This window comes from Canis lupus, chromosome 13 (assembly GCF_011100685.1).
Source record: "Canis lupus familiaris isolate Mischka breed German Shepherd chromosome 13, alternate assembly UU_Cfam_GSD_1.0, whole genome shotgun sequence".
NCBI classification, from domain to species: domain Eukaryota; kingdom Metazoa; phylum Chordata; class Mammalia; order Carnivora; family Canidae; genus Canis; species Canis lupus.
In genome coordinates, this window is record NC_049234.1 from 44,202,931 (window position 1) to 44,220,697 (window position 17,767).

At 44.2% G+C, this 17,767-nt stretch overlaps 1 protein-coding gene across 4 annotated transcripts in view; it reads right to left on the reverse strand.

The window, feature by feature from the left end:
- The window catches only part of CORIN (corin, serine peptidase), a 229,110-nt gene that overhangs the window by 2,715 nt on the left and 208,628 nt on the right, over window positions 1-17,767 (reverse strand). For all 4 annotated transcript variants that reach the window (XM_038556027.1, XM_038556028.1, XM_038556026.1 and 1 more), the window contains 4 exons: window positions 16,322-16,371; window positions 15,985-16,159; window positions 7,506-7,777; window positions 5,263-5,396 (listed from right to left, as the gene is read on the reverse strand). In XM_038556027.1, the coding sequence (XP_038411955.1) occupies window positions 5,263-5,396; window positions 7,506-7,777; window positions 15,985-16,159; window positions 16,322-16,371 (631 nt within the window). The remainder of the gene's footprint in view (window positions 1-5,262; window positions 5,397-7,505; window positions 7,778-15,984; window positions 16,160-16,321; window positions 16,372-17,767) is intronic.

The following is a 17,767-nucleotide window of genomic DNA, read 5'->3' on the forward strand; positions in this document are numbered from 1 at the left end:
ATACTCCTGCCCTTTTTTTTTTTTTTTTTTAGAACAGAAATAAATTTTAATTTGTTGAAAAGTGCAGCAATAAACAGGGTCTTTTTTGAAGGGCACTTTCTAAGTTAGGTGACTGAGATGACACAAAGCCAGGGCAGAGTAATTTCTAGAAACAGATGACACAAACACAGGAATTCACAGAAGTCAGTGGGACCTAAGTGGTGGTGAAAGTAAAGAACCCAGGTATTCCCATCTCGTTCAGTGATACACCAGCTGAAATACCCTTTGCGTTCTCTTAGGACCCTGGAGCAATCCATCGTCTTTTGTTAAAGCACCAATCCTTAGACACCAGAAATAAACTTTAAGTTTGTTTCTCACAGACCAAGGTATAACTTCCATGGCTACGGTTACTATTTTGTACAAAAACCTTGGTATTTGAAATTCTACAGATGGTCTCCCACCCCCCAACCCCCGTCACACTGGAGAAAAATAGTAATTATGTTTACTGGTGCTCCTCACTTTCCCTTGGATTTGCTCATTGAATCCTGATGAAATCCCTATAAGTTGATGACAATCACCGTTTTGGAGGTAATGAGACTGAAGCACAGGTGTGTAACCTGTTAGTAGGCAGAGCGAGCGTGAGGCCCGGGCAGCCTGGCATCACAACCCCAAGTCCCTAACTACCGTGGGAGTCCTCCTACTGTGTCAGCAAAATGTTAAAGTGAAATGAAGTTTTCTGATTGTGCTGCGTGCTTCCGTGGAAACAGCCCTCTTTACGTGTACGCCTTACGGTGCCAGAAGCCTAAATAATAAGGATAGACCTCGCAAGGGGCTGGATAAGTTGTTCTATCTGAAAGCCTGAGTTTTTAAAGCAGCATTTCCTAGAAACGTGTTATTGGACATATTGCACAAGTGTTTTCATCTCCCCTTATATAAAAGCAATACTAAGTTGCTGACTCATGTAGGGTGAGCTGTTTATTATGCCAGGGAGTGATTCAAATGGGATGTGTCTATGTTGCCTCGAAAAAAAGAAGCCTCTTCAGAGAGGAGAATGGGAAAGGGGCGCATAGTAGCTTGGGAATTCAGTATCCTGAAAGGTAGCGTCCATATAATTAAACAAACTACCACTTAAACCAAAAACCAGGATGTGTACAGGTCAGCATCTCTCCACTTCCAGATCAGGAGTGTAGCCAAATAATTATCTGGTGTCTACTCTTTGCCAGAGTCTGTGCTAGGATCTCTGCAGATGAAGAGGGCACGATTTTTTTGTCCCTGGGTGGCCAAAAGTCTGCTTGGGTAACAAGAGTAACTCTACTCGAAGGCCAGGTCCCAGGGCCATACATGAAGGAGGCTTCAAAGGAACGAGCGCTTACTGACCAGCTGGAGAGGAGCAAAAAGTGCCTTTCCCAAGATGTGGATTTTGAGCTAGGCCTAGGGAGGCAAGTAGACATTTGTCAGGTGGGAAACCAGAAGGGAGGGAGAAGCAATTTGAATGCAAGAGAGAATATAGCAAAAGGCACAATTTGCTCTTTTTTGGTCTGCTCTTCATAATATTGGGCTTTAGGCCAAAGTTTATGTTTGGCTTTGATATTGATCCCCATGATTTCTAGAACTTAATAGAAGCTTCCGATGTGTGCTATGGATGCAAGGAAGGAAGATAATGAGAGGTTCTAGTGAATAATCTTGCTCCAGACCTGGTAAAAGCTTTTGATGATTTGTTTTCTCCCTGGGGATGTATTGGAGAAAACCCAGGACACATGTAAGACACCCACGGTGCTGAATTCCCACTACTCCCAAGTTCCTATCAGACAACATGATATGAACATGCCTGTGCTTGGGCTCCAATTCTCTTTCAAAGAATCCCTTCCCTTCTTCTCCTTTAACAATTCCCAAGAGATGAAGAGGCACTAGTTTTGGGTCCACCTCCAAACCATCTTGGGGGTTGGGGGGGGAGATGTGCCTACGCTAATCACTGCCAACAGGAGGGTGTAGCAGGTGAGCACTTGGACCCTGAAGCCAGGCTTCCTGAGTTCATGTCCTCACTGTACCACCTTCCTGATGGGTAATGTGGGGAAAATTACTTAACCTCTCCACTCCCTTGTTTTTCCTGGTTTCCAAAACAGTAAAAACCGTGATAGTGCCACAAGAATTGATGATGAGGATTAAATGAGTTATTAGAAAGCATTTGGAAAAGATATGGGAACATGACAAACACTAACTGATAGATGCTAATTATGTGATTACTCTTCCCTGAGTGAGTGTGCCAGACATCACACACGGATACGTGAAAGAGAGGGCTTTCACCGACACTGACTCAGGTGATCCTCAAAACACCCTGAAAATTAGAATCAGCTCCATCTTGTGATTCTAGAGAGGTTAGATAACTTCTCCAGGTCACATTGTCCTTACAGGCAGAGATTGGATCCAACCCAGAACGTTCAGGCTGCAAATGCTGTGTCCCAAGCCCCATGCCATGCTGCCTCCCCAAATACTCTTTTTTTTTTTTTTTTTTTTTTGGTTTGGCTTGGGAAGTCAAACCTGGGCCTCTCACAGGAAGGTAGGAATTCCTTCACCACAACCCACCTCAGTCGGACGATTTGTGGCCAAGAGGCAGAAGGGACGGTGCCCTCAGTGAAACTCCAAACCATCTGCTTGCCTCCCTCTTGCCCGTGATAACTAAGGAACCACCACTGGGCGATTTCCAGTCCTCTTGTTTGTCTGTTCTGAAATAGGCCACCAACAGTGTTCCTTTACTATATTGTGTCAGTGGTAATAATATTGTCGCTCTCTTCTTCACCTCAGCAATGTGTGGGGCAATCCTATCTACCCCACAGCAATGAAATAGCAAAGGTGTTTCAGAGCCATGGTGTAGAGTAACTGTCTTCTCCATTGTTCTATGCTTCTTTGAAGCAGAAAGACAAATTAAGAATCCCATTAACAATTGCACCAAAAATAGTAAGATACCTAGGAATACACCTAACCAAACAGGCGAAAGACCTGTACTCTGAAAACTATAACACACTAAGAAAAGAAACTGATGATGACACGAAGAAATGGAAAGACATTCCACGCTCATGGATTAGAACGGAAGAAAAAAAATTGTTAAAATGTCTATACTATCCAAAGCAGTCTACAGATTTAATGCAATCCCTATCAAGATACTAACAGCAATTTTCAGAGCTAGAACAAACAATCCTAAAATGTATATGAAGCCACAAAAGACGCGAAAACCAAGAGGTATCAGAATTTCAGACTTCAAGTTATATTGCGAAGCTGTAGTAATCAAAACAGCATGATACTGGCACAAAACCAGACACAGATCAATGGAACAAAATAGAAAACCCAGAAATGAACCCATAATTGTACAGTTAGTTAATTTTCAACAAAGCAGGGAGGAACATCTAATGGAAAAAGTCCCTTCAACAACTGTTGGGAAAACTAGCCAACTACATGCGGGAGAATGAAACTGGATCACTTTCTTACACCATCCACAAAAAAATAAAATTAAAATAGATTAAAGACCTAAATATAAGACCTGAAACCATAAAAGAAAATCCTAGAAGACAGCACATCGCAGTAATCTAACACAGGCCATAGCAACATTTTTCTAGATACGTCTCAAAATAAAAGCAAAAACAAAAATAAACTATTGAACTGCATCAAAATCAAAAACTTCTGCACAGTGAAGGAAACAATCAATAAAACTAAAAGCCTATGGGATGGGAGAAGATATTTGCAATAAAGGGTTAATATCCAAAGTATATAAAGAACTTCTACAACCCAATACCCCAAAAACAAATAATCCAACGAAAAATGGGGCAGAAGACATGAACAGCTGTTTCTCCAAAGAAGACACCCAGATGGCCATCAGACGCATGAAAAGATGTTCGACATCACTTATCATCAGGAAAATGCAAATCACAATTACACTGAGATACCACCGAGTGGCTAAAATAGAAAACACAAGAAGCAAGTGTTAGTGAGGATGTGAAGAGAAAGGTACCTACCTCTTTCCCTGTTGGTGGGAATGCAAACTGGTGCAACCACAATGGAAACCAGTATAGAGGGTCTTCAGAAAGTTAAAAACAGAGCAACAGAGCTACCCTATGATCCAGTGATCACACTACTGCGTATTTACCCAAAGAATACAGAAACATTCATTCAAAGAAACCGGTGCACCCCTGTGTTTACTGCATTATATGCAATGACCAAACTGTGGATACAGCCCAAGTGTCCACTGACCGATGAAAAGATTAAGAAGTGGTGTATATACACAGTGGAGTATTACTCAGCCATAAAAAGAATGAAATCTTGCCATGTGCAATGCCAAGCTAATAATGCTAAGCAAAGTCAGTCAGAGAAAGACAAATCCCACATGATTTCACTCATGTGGAACATAAGAAACAAATGGGCAAAGGAACAAAAAAGAGAGACAAACCGAGAGACTCTTAAACTATAGAGAACAAGCTGATGGTCACCCGAGGGGAGGGGTGGGTGTGGGGATGGGGGAAACAGCTGATGGGATTCAGGGGGACCTTGCTCTGGTGTATGGAAGTGTGGGATCGCTACAGTCTGTGCCTGAAACTAGTGTAACATTGTATTTACACCAGAATTAAAATTTAAACATAGAAAAAAATAAGCTTCTTTGAGCACTTGAACTTTTTTGTCCTCCCCTGGGAGCCAGTTCAATATAATAGTCAATGGGTGTTCATTAGGGTAAGAATAAAAATGCCTCCCTGCATTGCTAAGTTAGGGCGCTCAGCAAACCACCGTGACCAGGAGCCCCGAGTGTCCGCAGGCCCGGACCAGCGGTAGGTCGGGACAAGGTGGCTCTCGAGTGTAGGCAAACTCGGGGGGGAGGGGGGGATCGACTCCACCCTGGAAGCGGGCGTGTTTGCAGGGGCTTTAATGCCGTCATCCTGATGGCCGATGGCTGAAAACGTCCTTTGGTGTCGCTCTGCGCCTAGGGGGTGAGGGTGGGCAACCCGGTTACTGCTGAAACCTCGTCCTAGCCGCGGGGTGGGCCAGACAAGGCCCCTCTTCCTGCCGCTGTCCCCGGTGCTGCTCCCCACGCAGCCGATGGGGAAGCTGAAGGCGACCTGATGAAAGGCCGTGGGGTAGCTACAGGGGGGCCACCTGGGTACTGGATCAAGTACCTACTGCGAATAAATATTTGGTAGTAAGCAACCTGCAAAAAATATTCCTAAAGGGAATATACACATGAGTAACGATCTTATACGGCCCCACTGACCCGCATCTCCTCGGAACCAGGAAGCCATTTACCATGCACGAGTCGACGGTGCCAGACTCGTAGCCAGCACATATCATCCGGGTGGTGATGGTCTTCATGTCGAAGTAGGCCTGGCACTGCTCCAGGGAGATGATGCGGACTTCACCCTCTTGCAGCTTAAAAGGCACTGGGTTGGGTTGAGTTTTTAAGGAAAAAGAAACAAAATATATTAGGGTACAATGACTCAAGAACGAGGCTAGGCATACATGAGACGATGACACTTGTGTACCAGGAGGAGCATATTCTTAAAGTGCCATCCATCTCAAAGACCAGGCACGTTGGGCATCCGCCTTTTCCAGGGGGAGTGTTGATAGCGATCATCTGGTCAAACTCCGTTATTGGATCAATGAGAGACTGAGGCACAGACCGGACAGCCAACTTGGCTCGTGCCCCCCCGCCCCTCCAGGCTTCAACAGAAACCACGGCTGCTACGATGAAAAGAAAGAGTCAAGCTGGAGCCCCGCGCCCGATGGAGGGGCCGCCAGCCCCGAGCGAGCCCGGAGCTGCCCCAGGAGGACACATCCCCCGGGACTGAGACGGGAACGGTGGCTCCCCCGCTAGGTTTAGAGCAAAGTCTCCCCAAGTGCTACAGAGGCCGGTGCTGGAGGTCAGCAGCTTTGACCCCAGAGGCCGCACAGGGAGGGAGGTGTCCAAGGGGACAAAACCAGCCCTTACTGTCTGTCAGCAGAGGGAACCTGCGAATTCTGTCTTGTTTCTAAGTTCTCACCGAATAACGATGGATTCCTCGGAGCATAGTCTTGCTGTTTAGGCAAAATTACACACATCATTCTGCTCTTAGTGATGAGGAAACAGTACACACACACACACACACACACACACAGAGTGGCCTATGGGAAGAAAGAATCTCGTCCGGAGAATCAATGTGATCAGACAGTTTCAAGGACTTGTTAATGGTAATAAGGCCCATCGCCTGGGATGCGCGGGGGGGCTCAGTGGTGAGCGTCTGTCTGCCTTCGGCCCAGGGCATGATCCCCGGGGTCCTGGGATCGAGTCCTGCATTGGGCTCCCTGCGTGGAGCCTGCTTCTTCTGCCTGTGTCTCTGCCTCTCTCTGTGTGTCTCTCATGAATAAATAAAATCTTAAAAAAAAAAAAAAACATCGGTAACATTTATGAGGACTAGTGGTAGGCCTGGACCTGCACTTGGCATATTCTGGGCCTATTTGTCTTAAATCTTTACAAGAATCCTATGAATTAGGCAGCTGCTTTTTTTGTCTCCATTTTATAGTAAGCCAGGAAGTCAGGGTCAATAACACTTTTCTAACCAAATTCGGACCCCTGGTCTTCATGCGACACCACATATGTGGTCTGCGTGATGCTACGTGATTGCTCGGAGTCTGATGCTGATGTCGTAGAAACGATGCAGGTGGAAGCTGCGGCTGTATCACGTCACGGTACCAACTAAGGCTTTGGACAGCCCGGGTCCCCGGAACGGCGACGTGACACGGCCAGCACGGCCTTCGAAGGCCTTCCGTGGGAGCTTTTCAGAAGTCACTGACTCAACCCTGTCCGTTAGCTTTCTCTGTCGTCCACCGATCATACAGAAAAGAAACTCGACTCAGCCTAAAACTGATCTGGCTAAATTTTAAAGGAAAAACAAGACCAAACACCTGTCCTTCCAAGTGGCAGTGGCTAAGGTGGGCAACGGGGACGCCCAGGCAGTCTGCATTCCCAAGGGCCGCAGCGGCCGGCACTTACCGTTGGAGGAGACCCCCCTCCCTGGTTACAGTCTTACCCTGAACTTTTGGTAGGTGACACAGAGGGGGCCCGAGAGGGGGGCTGGGAGCGCCGGGGCGCGCCGTTGAGTCGCTCTGTGTTGGTGTTTGGCCATCTAGGAGCCAAACGACTTTTAATCAATTTCCAGAGGCAAGTGGCAAACGGGTTTTCCTTCTGGGAGGGCTGTAGGTGGTGGTGGTGCAGGTGTGGACGAGGCCCCCTTGTCGCCCCGAGCTGGGGACGTGGGGCCGGGGCTGTCCCCACCGGAGGGAGGCCCGTCCCTGGTGGAGATGGTCTGCAGCCGGGGTGACCGACAGGCCCTACCCCCGGGCCTCGGCAGGGGCTCCCTGAAGCAGGACTGGGGGGGGGGATTCGGGGGCTGCCACCGGGCCCGGCACCTCCGGTGTGTGTGGCAAGGGCTGCGACACGGCCCCCTGGCACCTGCCCCGGGGGCTGCGCTCCTAGAGCGGGGGACACGGCAGGGGACACGGCCGCGGCTTACTTCTGTGGCCCGTGTGGCCCCAGCCCGTGACATAGCAGTAGGTGTCGGGCTCCGGGGCCCACTGCGCGCCGGGCAGGCAGACGGGCCGCACGTAGCTGGTCTCGCGGACCGCGTGGCTCAGCTCCACGACGCTGATGTCATAATCCACCACGGCCCGGCTGTAGCGAGGGTGCAGGACGATGGTCTTGACGGGCCGCGTCTGCATGAACGCCGACGGGTGGTCCAGGTTGCTGATGCCCAACACCACCGTCCAGGCCGCAGCATCCTCCCGCCTGCAACGATGAACCGACAGCCGCTGGCCTCGCAGACCCGGGCCTGGGTTCTCAAACGCACCCGCGATTTGTATTTAGTTATTTTTTATTTTTTAATTTATTATTATTATAAATTATTATTATTATTATTATTTTTACCCGTGATTTTTAGAAGAAATCTCATCTCTGTGACCATGGGCCGACCACATTTATCTCAGAGGCATCCCTCTAAGGGCCTGAGCAATTCGTCGGTCAGTTTTCTCGGGGAAAGCAAAGCTCCTGCTTTCAGAACGGGGCTCTCCCGGCCAAGAACACCGGGTCGGTCTGAAAGGCAGGCAGGGAGGTTCCTTGCTTCACCGAGTGGGGAAAATTAAATTAAAAAATAAATAAATAAATAAATAAATAAATAAATAAATAAATAAATAAAATAAAATAATAATAAAATATAATAAAATAATAAAATAATAAATAAAATGAAATTAAAATAAAATATAAAATCAAAAAATAAAATAAAATAAAATAAAATAAAATAAAATAAAATAAATAAAATAAAATAAACAAGAGGAAGAGGGAAGACATCTGGCACGTGGAGAATCCTGAAAGCTCCGGGAGTGCAGCGTTCCAAGGTGCACGGACTAGAACCTTCCCAGCAAGTGCTCAGAAACAGCACGGCTGGGCCTTGGCCTGACCACCGGGCCTTGTCCCCTTTCTAAGTCTCGGGCTTGAAGTTTTCCAAAGGTTCCCCTGAAAACTTGCCATTTCTCTGAGGCACTTGCTCCTTCTTGGGGGAATCTCTTTCCTGAACATATCTCCCAGACATGATGGGGGAGCTAGCCACCATGGTGAAGTTACAGAATGTGAACAATCCCCTTATCCCAGGTTCCAAAAAAGCAGAAGAATGGGGTGGTCAGACACATATTCTAGAAATTCAAGAATGAGATTTCAGAATGTTTTGAAGAAAAAAAAGGGGGCAGACATGATATCATATCCAGGGACTGGATCAAGTACAGATCAAGTGAGATGAGAGCATTAAAATGCCAAATTATCATGCTACCATCACAAGTGACTGCAATAGGAAAACAAAGAATCAGCTAAAGAGTGAATGTGACTGCGTAAGGATCCCAGAGCTTTGCAACCAGAAACTCTACCACAAAAGAGTGGCCTGAAAGTGTAGCAATTACTGGAAAGTCTTAGTCATAGACTGAGCAGGGGTTTAAAAAGGAGAAAAGCAGGAAATGTAAAAATGGCTTCTCTGCCAAATAAGGTGCAAGAACAAGGAAAGGGGAAAATTTCTGTGTGGGGCAAATAATATTAGTGAAGAACTAAGACAAAACAGAACCATTTGGAGTTTCCTTTGCTTCCAATTTCTCCATTCAAAGAGGATGTTCTTCAGACGATATGCAGAAGATTCATCTTCCATTTGAAAAAAACATACAGGTGCTTAAGACATGACAATGCTGTGGTCTAAGATTTGGGAGGACTCAGTGAGGCATCATTGACCTTCGGTAGATGAATTAACATTTCTAGTTCCAGACAAATTACAGTCTTCACTACTAAAAGAACTGCACATATGATTACTAAGAAACATCTAGAAGGGGCTGGTTAGTCAGTTAACAAATATTCATTGAGGGGCTGTATATGCTATGCTGAAAGAAATGAAAATACAAGGGTGAGGAAGACAGTTCATGCCCTCATAGAGCTTTTATCCTACTGTGCTAGGAAATACATAAATAAGATTATCTTGGGCACTTTAGAAGTGACCAAATGGGGTTATATGATAGATGACCGAGAAGGGTGGTTTCACTGTAGCCAAGATGTTTAAGAGAGGTCTCTGACAAAGTTATACTTAAATAGAGTCTTTAATGACCAGAAGGAGGTAGTTTTGTGGCTCTAACTGCAAAAGCAGCAAGTTCAAATGTTCTGAGGTAGAAACGAGCTTGGAGGATTTCAGGAACACAAGGCTAGATGTCTGCAGTCCAAGAGATAGGACTAGATCTTGAAAGGCCACCATGAGATTTTGTTCTTGTTACAATGGGAAGAGTTTTAAGCAGGGGGGATGACTTGGTCTGATTTGCATTTTAGAAAGATCACTATCTCACCGTGTGGATAACAGACAATAAGGGAACAAGAAAGCAGTCGAAAAGACTGGATAGGAAAACGTTTTAATTGTTATGGATTGATTACGTTTCCCCCACCTCCAATTCATATGTTGAAGTCCTAACCCCTGGTACATCAGAATATGACCTTTTTGAAGATAAGGTCTTTACAGAGGAAATCAAGTTAAAATGAGGTCATTCGGATGGTCCCTAATCTAACATGACTGGTGTCCTTCTAAAAAGGGGGAAATTTGGAGTTAGAGATACAGACCAAGAGAACACTATGTGAAGATGAAGGCAGAGATTCAGATTCATGTGATGCTTCTACAAACCAAGGAATGCCAGGGATTGCCAGCAACCACCAGAATCTAGGTGAGAGGCATTCTCTCCTAGGCTTCAGAAAGAACCAGCCCTTCCCATACCTTGATCTTGGACATCTAGCTTCCAGAACTGTAAGATAAGGAAATTCTATTGTTCAAGCCACCCAGTTTATGGGATTTTGCTATGGCATCCCTAGAAAATGAATATAATAGTGAAGACCTGGTATGATGGTGGCCTACACTAGGATTATAGCATGAAGATGGTGAGAGATGGTTGGGTTAAAGATAATTTGGAAGATCCTACAGAAACTATTACTAGAGTAAATGTGAGAGGAATTAAGGATGATTCCTAGGTTTGGTGAACCAATGGCTAATGATGATTTTTACTGAGATGGGGAAAGTTTGTGAGGCGCATAATTATTTGATCAGTAGGAGATGTAAGGAATCAAGGTTTGTTTTGGCCATGTCAAGAAGGATGTTTATTACACATTCAAATGGACATTTCATCTAAGCAGGTAAATACACGTGTTTAAAGTTGGTGGGTAGTGGTGTGGTTGGGAAAAACCTGGGCTGGGCTGGAGATACAAGTTTGGAATTCATGAATACATTTATGATATTCATATTTTATTTTCAAATATGAAATTCATAATGATGTTCATATCAGTTACTTGATATTCATATTTGTTCAAATATGTGCATGTATTTGAAACCATATTATTAGACGACTGTGGACAGATACGAAAGCCAAGAATTGAGTCCTTGTCTTAGCTCGGGATGCTATCACAAATTACCGTACACTGAGTGACTTAAATAACATACATTTATTTCTCATAGTTCCGGGGGCCTGAAGTCCAAGACCAGGGTGGTAGCACAGTTGGGTTCTGGTGAAGACTCTCTTCCTGCTTTACAGATAACCGTCTTTATTGTAACCTCATATGGCAGAAAAAGGTACCAAGCTCTCTTCCTCTTCCTATATGGACATTATTCCTATTATGGGGCTCCCACCATCATGATTTAATTACTTCTCAAGGGCCTCACATCCTCACTCCATTCTGTTGGAGGTTAGAGTTTCAACACATGCATTTGAAAGGGAAACAAAGCCTACAATCCATAATAGCTCTGGAGTAGCAAAGGAGATGGAAAAAGAGAAAGGAATGGGTAGGTCGGTGAAATGAGAGGAAAACAAGAATACTTTTGTCATTTTAAAATAAAAGTGAAGAAAGTTATTTCAAGAAAGAAGTAGTGATGAAATACTAGGAAGGTTCCAATAAGCTGGAATCTGAAAAGTCACCATGCGATATGGCAAGACGGAAGTCATGAAAGACCTTGCCCTATCTGTGCCATATCTGTGAGAACTTGATGAGAGCTCAGCCAGAGTGGGTTGAGGGGAAAATGGGAAATGGAAAAGGGGAGATGATGACTGTATGAAAGTCTGTCAGGAGTTTTACTGTGAATTCCAGCAAAAATGAGCAATGGTTGATGAGAGATGTGAAGTCAAGAGAAGGGGACTCAAGTTAGTGATATCAAGGCATGTTTGTTGAAGAGAATGATCCAGCATTTGATGAGAATTTGATGATGTAAAATAGACAAAATGGTTGAAAAAATAAAGTCTTTAAAAAGATGAAGGAGGATGTGATGGTCTTAAAAAGAAACAGAGACACATCTTCCACCATAACTCAAGGGGAAGTAGGGGATGTGGCCATATTTACAGGTAATTTGTTGGGATTAAGGGTGAGACGAGGTGAAATATATGATGGTGTCTGTTTTCTACATGAAGTATGAGGTAAGACCAGTGGAGGGTGAAAGGATTTGGGGAGAAAGGAACAGATGTCAGATAGAGGTCTCGGAGGTAGAAAAGTGACTTTCCTGTGGAGGTATATTGGAAGGGTCCCATATTGTTAGATGCTCGTCTGAATTTCATGATCATACATTTTATGTGAGCTCAGTTAGCAATCAGAGTGTGTGATGTTCTTCAGCAGTGGTTAGCTGTTGGGGTGCAGATGCAGAGCACATACATGGTAGGTAGTTGCACGACTAGAAGAAACACGTAAGTAACTACAAAGCTTAAAAGGGGAGGAGCTCCCAGTTTCTCTGAGCCCCAGAAACTATAAGGTTTGGCCCATATTTTAAGCCAACTATCTCCTAAACCCAGGTATTTTCCACTGGAGAGAGGAAGATGGAGAGAATATCTCCACAGGAGGCAGCACAGGGGCAAGTGTGGAGTCAGGTCATTGTCACCAAGGACTTTTTAAAACCACACTTGCTTACTCTCCAGTGCAGCTGAAGGGGAGGTATGGACCCCAAGTGGAGAGTTTCTGCTTTAGTGGTGAGGATGGATCATATCCCTCCGGTCGATGGAACAGAAAAACAAATCGTGAATTACTGGCCCAGTTCCCAAGCATCTAGATATACAGAGGGAATCATGAGGACGTAACATGATTTAAGTTCTCTGCAGGAGGACGGAAATGATGAGCCTGGTGCACAAGGTTAACTGAGAAGAGAAAGGGCACAAGGAGGAGCCTGGGGGGCTGAAGCCACTGGGGGGGCACGTGCAGTCCTGGCGAAGAGAAGAGCTGGTTGGGAGAAAGGAAGGCAGGGGTAACGTGGCGGGGTTAGGGTTATGGTCACATCGCGAGGTGATCACTTTGCATGGGTGTTTTCTGGAGAGGAATGAAAAGCTTCTGACAATGACTACTTGTGGGCCTGCCTTGGAAGTTCAGTCTTAAGACTTCCAGAGGCAGAAGGAGGAAGAAAACTGCTCATTAAATTACCCCTGAAAGTCAAAGTCTTTGTGCCTCGGAACTGTTGAAGTTGAGTTGTGATTAGGGCATATGGGACTTGGTCTGATTCGCTTATTAGCTCATGTTTTTAATTTGCATTTGGGATTTTTAAATACTTCCCCATAAAAGAGCAAAACAAACTTGTCCTTTTTTTTTTTTTTTTTAAACCAATATAATTAAAAGAGACAGGCTTGAGAAGACCTACAGATGGGTCACGCTGGGCCTTGCCAAAGCGTGGACTCACGACATGAAGTGAATCCCATTAATTACAGCAGTTGATGGCTCCAGCAGAGAATAAGGCTTACAATTAGAAGCTCTCAAAGCTTGCGGGCCACTGGAGAGATTGTAAAATGAAATCAGTTATTAGCACACATTCAAGCAAAGGCTTATCTGAAGCTGGGCAATTTCTAGCTTTTTATGGACGGGCCAGGTCCCTCTTGACAGTTCTGTTTAGTGTTCCATGAAATCTCACCAAGACCTTTGATATAATATCCATTTCCTTAATTGTAAACACACATTTCTTCTCTATTGAAAGGTTTTTTTTCTTAACTTTACAGAGCTGTCAGCAGAAGAGGAAGCTTGGCTACCACCTACGGAAATGACAAAAGTGGTGTAGGAACCTGGCTTGACTAGCTCGTGAAAAGTATTATTCCCTTAAAGAACTATTGGATTTATTTAGGTAATCATGTTTTGATGAATGTACTCTTGCTAGTATAATCTCTGCTTATCACACAGTCATAAATCAGAACTAGAAAAGACATCTGGAAACACCGGGCCCCTTCCAAAGCAATAAGGTTGCCGTGTATTTCCCGACATACTACACAAACTCTTCCAATCATTTTGGATCTTACACATTAAAAGTTCTCAAGAGGAGGTTCTGGTTTGATATTTTGTATTTTATTTTCCCCAAAAGAGCAATCACCTGGATATGTACATTTCCATCTTATAATCACTTATCACATTGTATTTTAATCACTTGTTTAAATGTCTGCCTCCTTTCTAGGTTAGCACTCCAAGGAAGGGAACATGCATTCATCTCCATAACCCCCGCGGAGAGCTAAATATATACGCTGGGACTCTAGTCTGTAGAAACCAGTAGGTGAGCAGCTTTGTTTGAGCAGATGTATTGCAGTGTTGTTAAGATGGTAGCAACCTGGAACTAAGCTGAATGTCCATCAATTGGGGAATAACAGAAAAAGCTATGGTAAATCTATATAAAGGAATATCATTTAATTTTGAAAAAGGATGAGCTAGAGCTACGTCCATTGACCTAGAGGGAGGTCCATGATATACTGTTATATGGGGAAAGACACCTTATCAAACAAAAGCACAGAGTGTGACTCCAAATTATAAAGGTAAACGGTGGCATCCGGTAAAAAAAAAAAAAAAAAAAAGTATGCTTATAGCTATGAAGGAACACTGGCGAGGCTGTTAATAGGGGTTACTGTGAGGATGATGAGAAAGTAGACAGAGATAAAAAATACTGCTAGTAAAATGCAAAACTACTCATGAAAAGGGGAAACGTACAATGCATGTTTTTAGCAGTAATTTTTTTTTAACGAAAAGCTGACATTTCCTGAGAGCTTACTGATCAGTGGCAGGCATGATTCTCAAGGCTTTGCATAAAACTATGTCACTCACCCCCCACACCAATCTGTGAGGTGGGGACTTTTATTTCCCTCCTGTCACAAGTGAATAAACTGTGGCCCAGAGAAATTAATGATCTGACCCGTGATGACACAGTAAATGGCAAAGCTAAGGAAAAAGGCAAGAAGAAAAAGAAGAAATTGTGTTTTTTTTCTAGAAATTAACGATCAAGTGAAAATCATCATTTCGGTTAGGTGATAGAACTAGGAGTCATTTTGTTTTGAATTTTTGCTATTATTTTTGACTTACTTTGAAATAAAATAAAATTATTTAAAAAAAAAACAGAAAAAAGTTGTATGGTGGTTTTTAAAATATGTCCTCAAATATACCTCCTATTGAGAGGAGAGCTCTTTGTTTCTTCCCTTTGGATCTGGCCGGGGCTTGTGGGGCTCTGAGCAACCACCCAGGAGAGGCACCATGTGTGTCTTGGGAGGCAAGACCAAAAAGGGCGACACACCTTCCTACTGTCTCCCTTTCAGTGAAGTTGGTTCTGGGGGATGCCAAGCATCAGGGTGCGAATCCCATATGAAGGTGTACCCCGGCCCCAGCCAACAGGCAGCACTGACTACCTGACTCCCGATGGCTCCAGCCCTCGGCCTTCGAATCTTCCAGCTGAGGCCCCATCCACCGCTGATCAGAGACAAACTGCACCAGCCACGTCACATCCAAATGTCTGACCCCCAAAATCTTATGTGAACATACTAAATGTTTGGGATTTTTTGTGTTTGTTGTTGTTACTGTTTGGTTTGGGTTTTGTTTTTGCCTGTGAAGTACAGAAGTGGTCAGAACGGGAGACCTTCTACGGTGATGCTTGTCAACTTAGGGTAGGTTTGCCCTTTGTCTTAGTTGTTCTGGTCCCTTTAGGCGTATTTTGGACTCACCAGCACTCCCACAATCATGAGAGATGATTTCTTAAAATAAACTCACCCCTCCTCTCTCGCTGGTCTCTCATTCTCTGGAGAACCCTAATACACATACTGGGGTACCCTTATCTCTGCTTCTCCATCTCCTCGCTAATCCCTCCAGCATCCTAAACTCACTGGAGTATAGACAAATCCCCTCTGTTGGACCTTAAGTGTATCTGACGTATTTAGGAAGGTTAGAAAAGAGACTAATGCTAGCTGCAGCGTCAACCTTCTAAACTTCTTCCTCTTCCTTCCCCTTAGGAAAAAAATCATCAGCAATATACATCCATTTCCAATAACTGATGAGCACACCTACAGGACAACAATTGTCAAAGGTAGAAAAATTGAAGCAGATAAAGGGAGTAGATCAACTGTGGCTTTTGCATTGAAGTGGCTTCAAGGACTTACATATGCCACTAAGAATGCCCAAGGACAAGATGACCAACTTCAGGCAAAACCAAAGGACAAAGGGCAGCTTACCCCTCGAAGCAGTGAGCGACTGTCAGGACCCACTTCTTGGCAATGAGGACACAGCCACAAATGTGTCCACTGGGTTCACTCTGCAGGGAGCATTGCCACGGCCACCTTCCAGGGCGACTTGTCCGACCCCCAAGGATCCTCTTGTTCATTCGGGCAGCAGGGCGGCGCCCACAGTCTACCAAAGAGCAGAAAAGACAGTGTGGGATCCGCTACCAAGCCCAGAGCGATGCCTGGATCTTTGCTGTGAGGTGCAAGTTATTGTTTCCCCCACCCCAACCAACCCAGAACCCAGTCCAATTAAGGTCAGATTCCATCACCACACCGCTAATGCTCTCACCTTGTTTCGTACACAGAAGAGAAATCTTACTTCTGCTATGACAAGTCTGCCTAGATTTGGAAACATAAAAAGGCATAATGTTAAGTTACATATTTCTCATTCATTTCAAACACTTTACCAGGGAAAAGCAAGACAGATTCAACCGTTCCCAGAGGTCATGTTCTTTGAGTAACGGTTATCTACACTTTGTGCAGTAATTCTTGAGGTCAAATATCATCCTGGGAAAAAAGGTATATGGAGGATTGTACCTTTTTTTTAAAGCTTATTTAATATCATCATAATATAATTTCACGCGGGTAGGGAAAGAAATTACTGCTAGCAAAGTTTCCCACATCATCTTGGTTGGTGGCACCACCCAGAATATTGACTCAAACCATGATTTTCAAAGTAGGGAGAGGAAGGCAAGGGAACTGGACTACTTCTTAGAATCTTTGGTGAGGAAGGAGCATGTCAGATTTTTGTGCTTACAGAGAGGGTATGGATGGTCAAGAGAAGTTGCAAATAGTTTGGAAGTAATAAAATATGGCTTCAAAAAGTTAGAGGACAGATAAAAGCTCTGAGTTTTTTAGACTGGAAAAGAATCTTGACGAGACTTGGATATCAAAATGTAGATCTATGGTTGGCCGACAGGAAGAAGGGGGGTTAAATTTATTCCGTGTAACTCTAGATGGCAGGATCAGAACCAGTCAGTAGAACTTACAGGAAGTAAGTTCAGGAAAGACCTTTCTAAAACTTAGAATTAACCTTTTTTTTAAGATTTTATTTATTTATTCATGAGAGACACACAGAGAGAGGCAGAGACCCAGGCAGAGGGAGAAGCAGGCTCCCTGCGGGGAGCCCAAGGTTGGGCCTGATTCCAGGGCCCAGGGATCATGACCTGAGCCAAAGGCAGACGCTCAACCACTGAGCCACCCAGGTGCCTCCAGAGCTCACCTTTAAAGGTAAGAACATGGGCCACATTTAAGCATCTATCAATGTGGCTACATGAGAGAATTCAGTTTAGGGCACATTAAATTTCAATCACAAAGTTTTCTTCTAACCATAAAGCACTGATTCACAGTATAAATTTAAAAAACAAAAGAGCCTTTGGGAGTGTCAAAAATACTGTGATGCACTTAAAATCCTAGACTTCTCAGGAAAAAAAAAATCTATCCCTAAATATGTCATGGCCACATTCCTTTTTGAGGATTTCCTGTATTTTCATTTCTTGCTAAATTTGCATGGAGACCTGTGTACTTACTTGTGTCAATAAATTATATAATATGGAAAAAACATATTTGCTTTTTGCCTTCCCACAACCTGAAGTCCCATCTCCTCCTTACTGTCTATCTTGTTACCCTTAATTTCTTTGTAGTATTTCCAAATATCTGAAATTCATTTTTCTTCCTAGTTCATGGTCTCTCTGTCCACCTTGACAATGTAGGTTCCTGGAGGCCTGGGGGACGC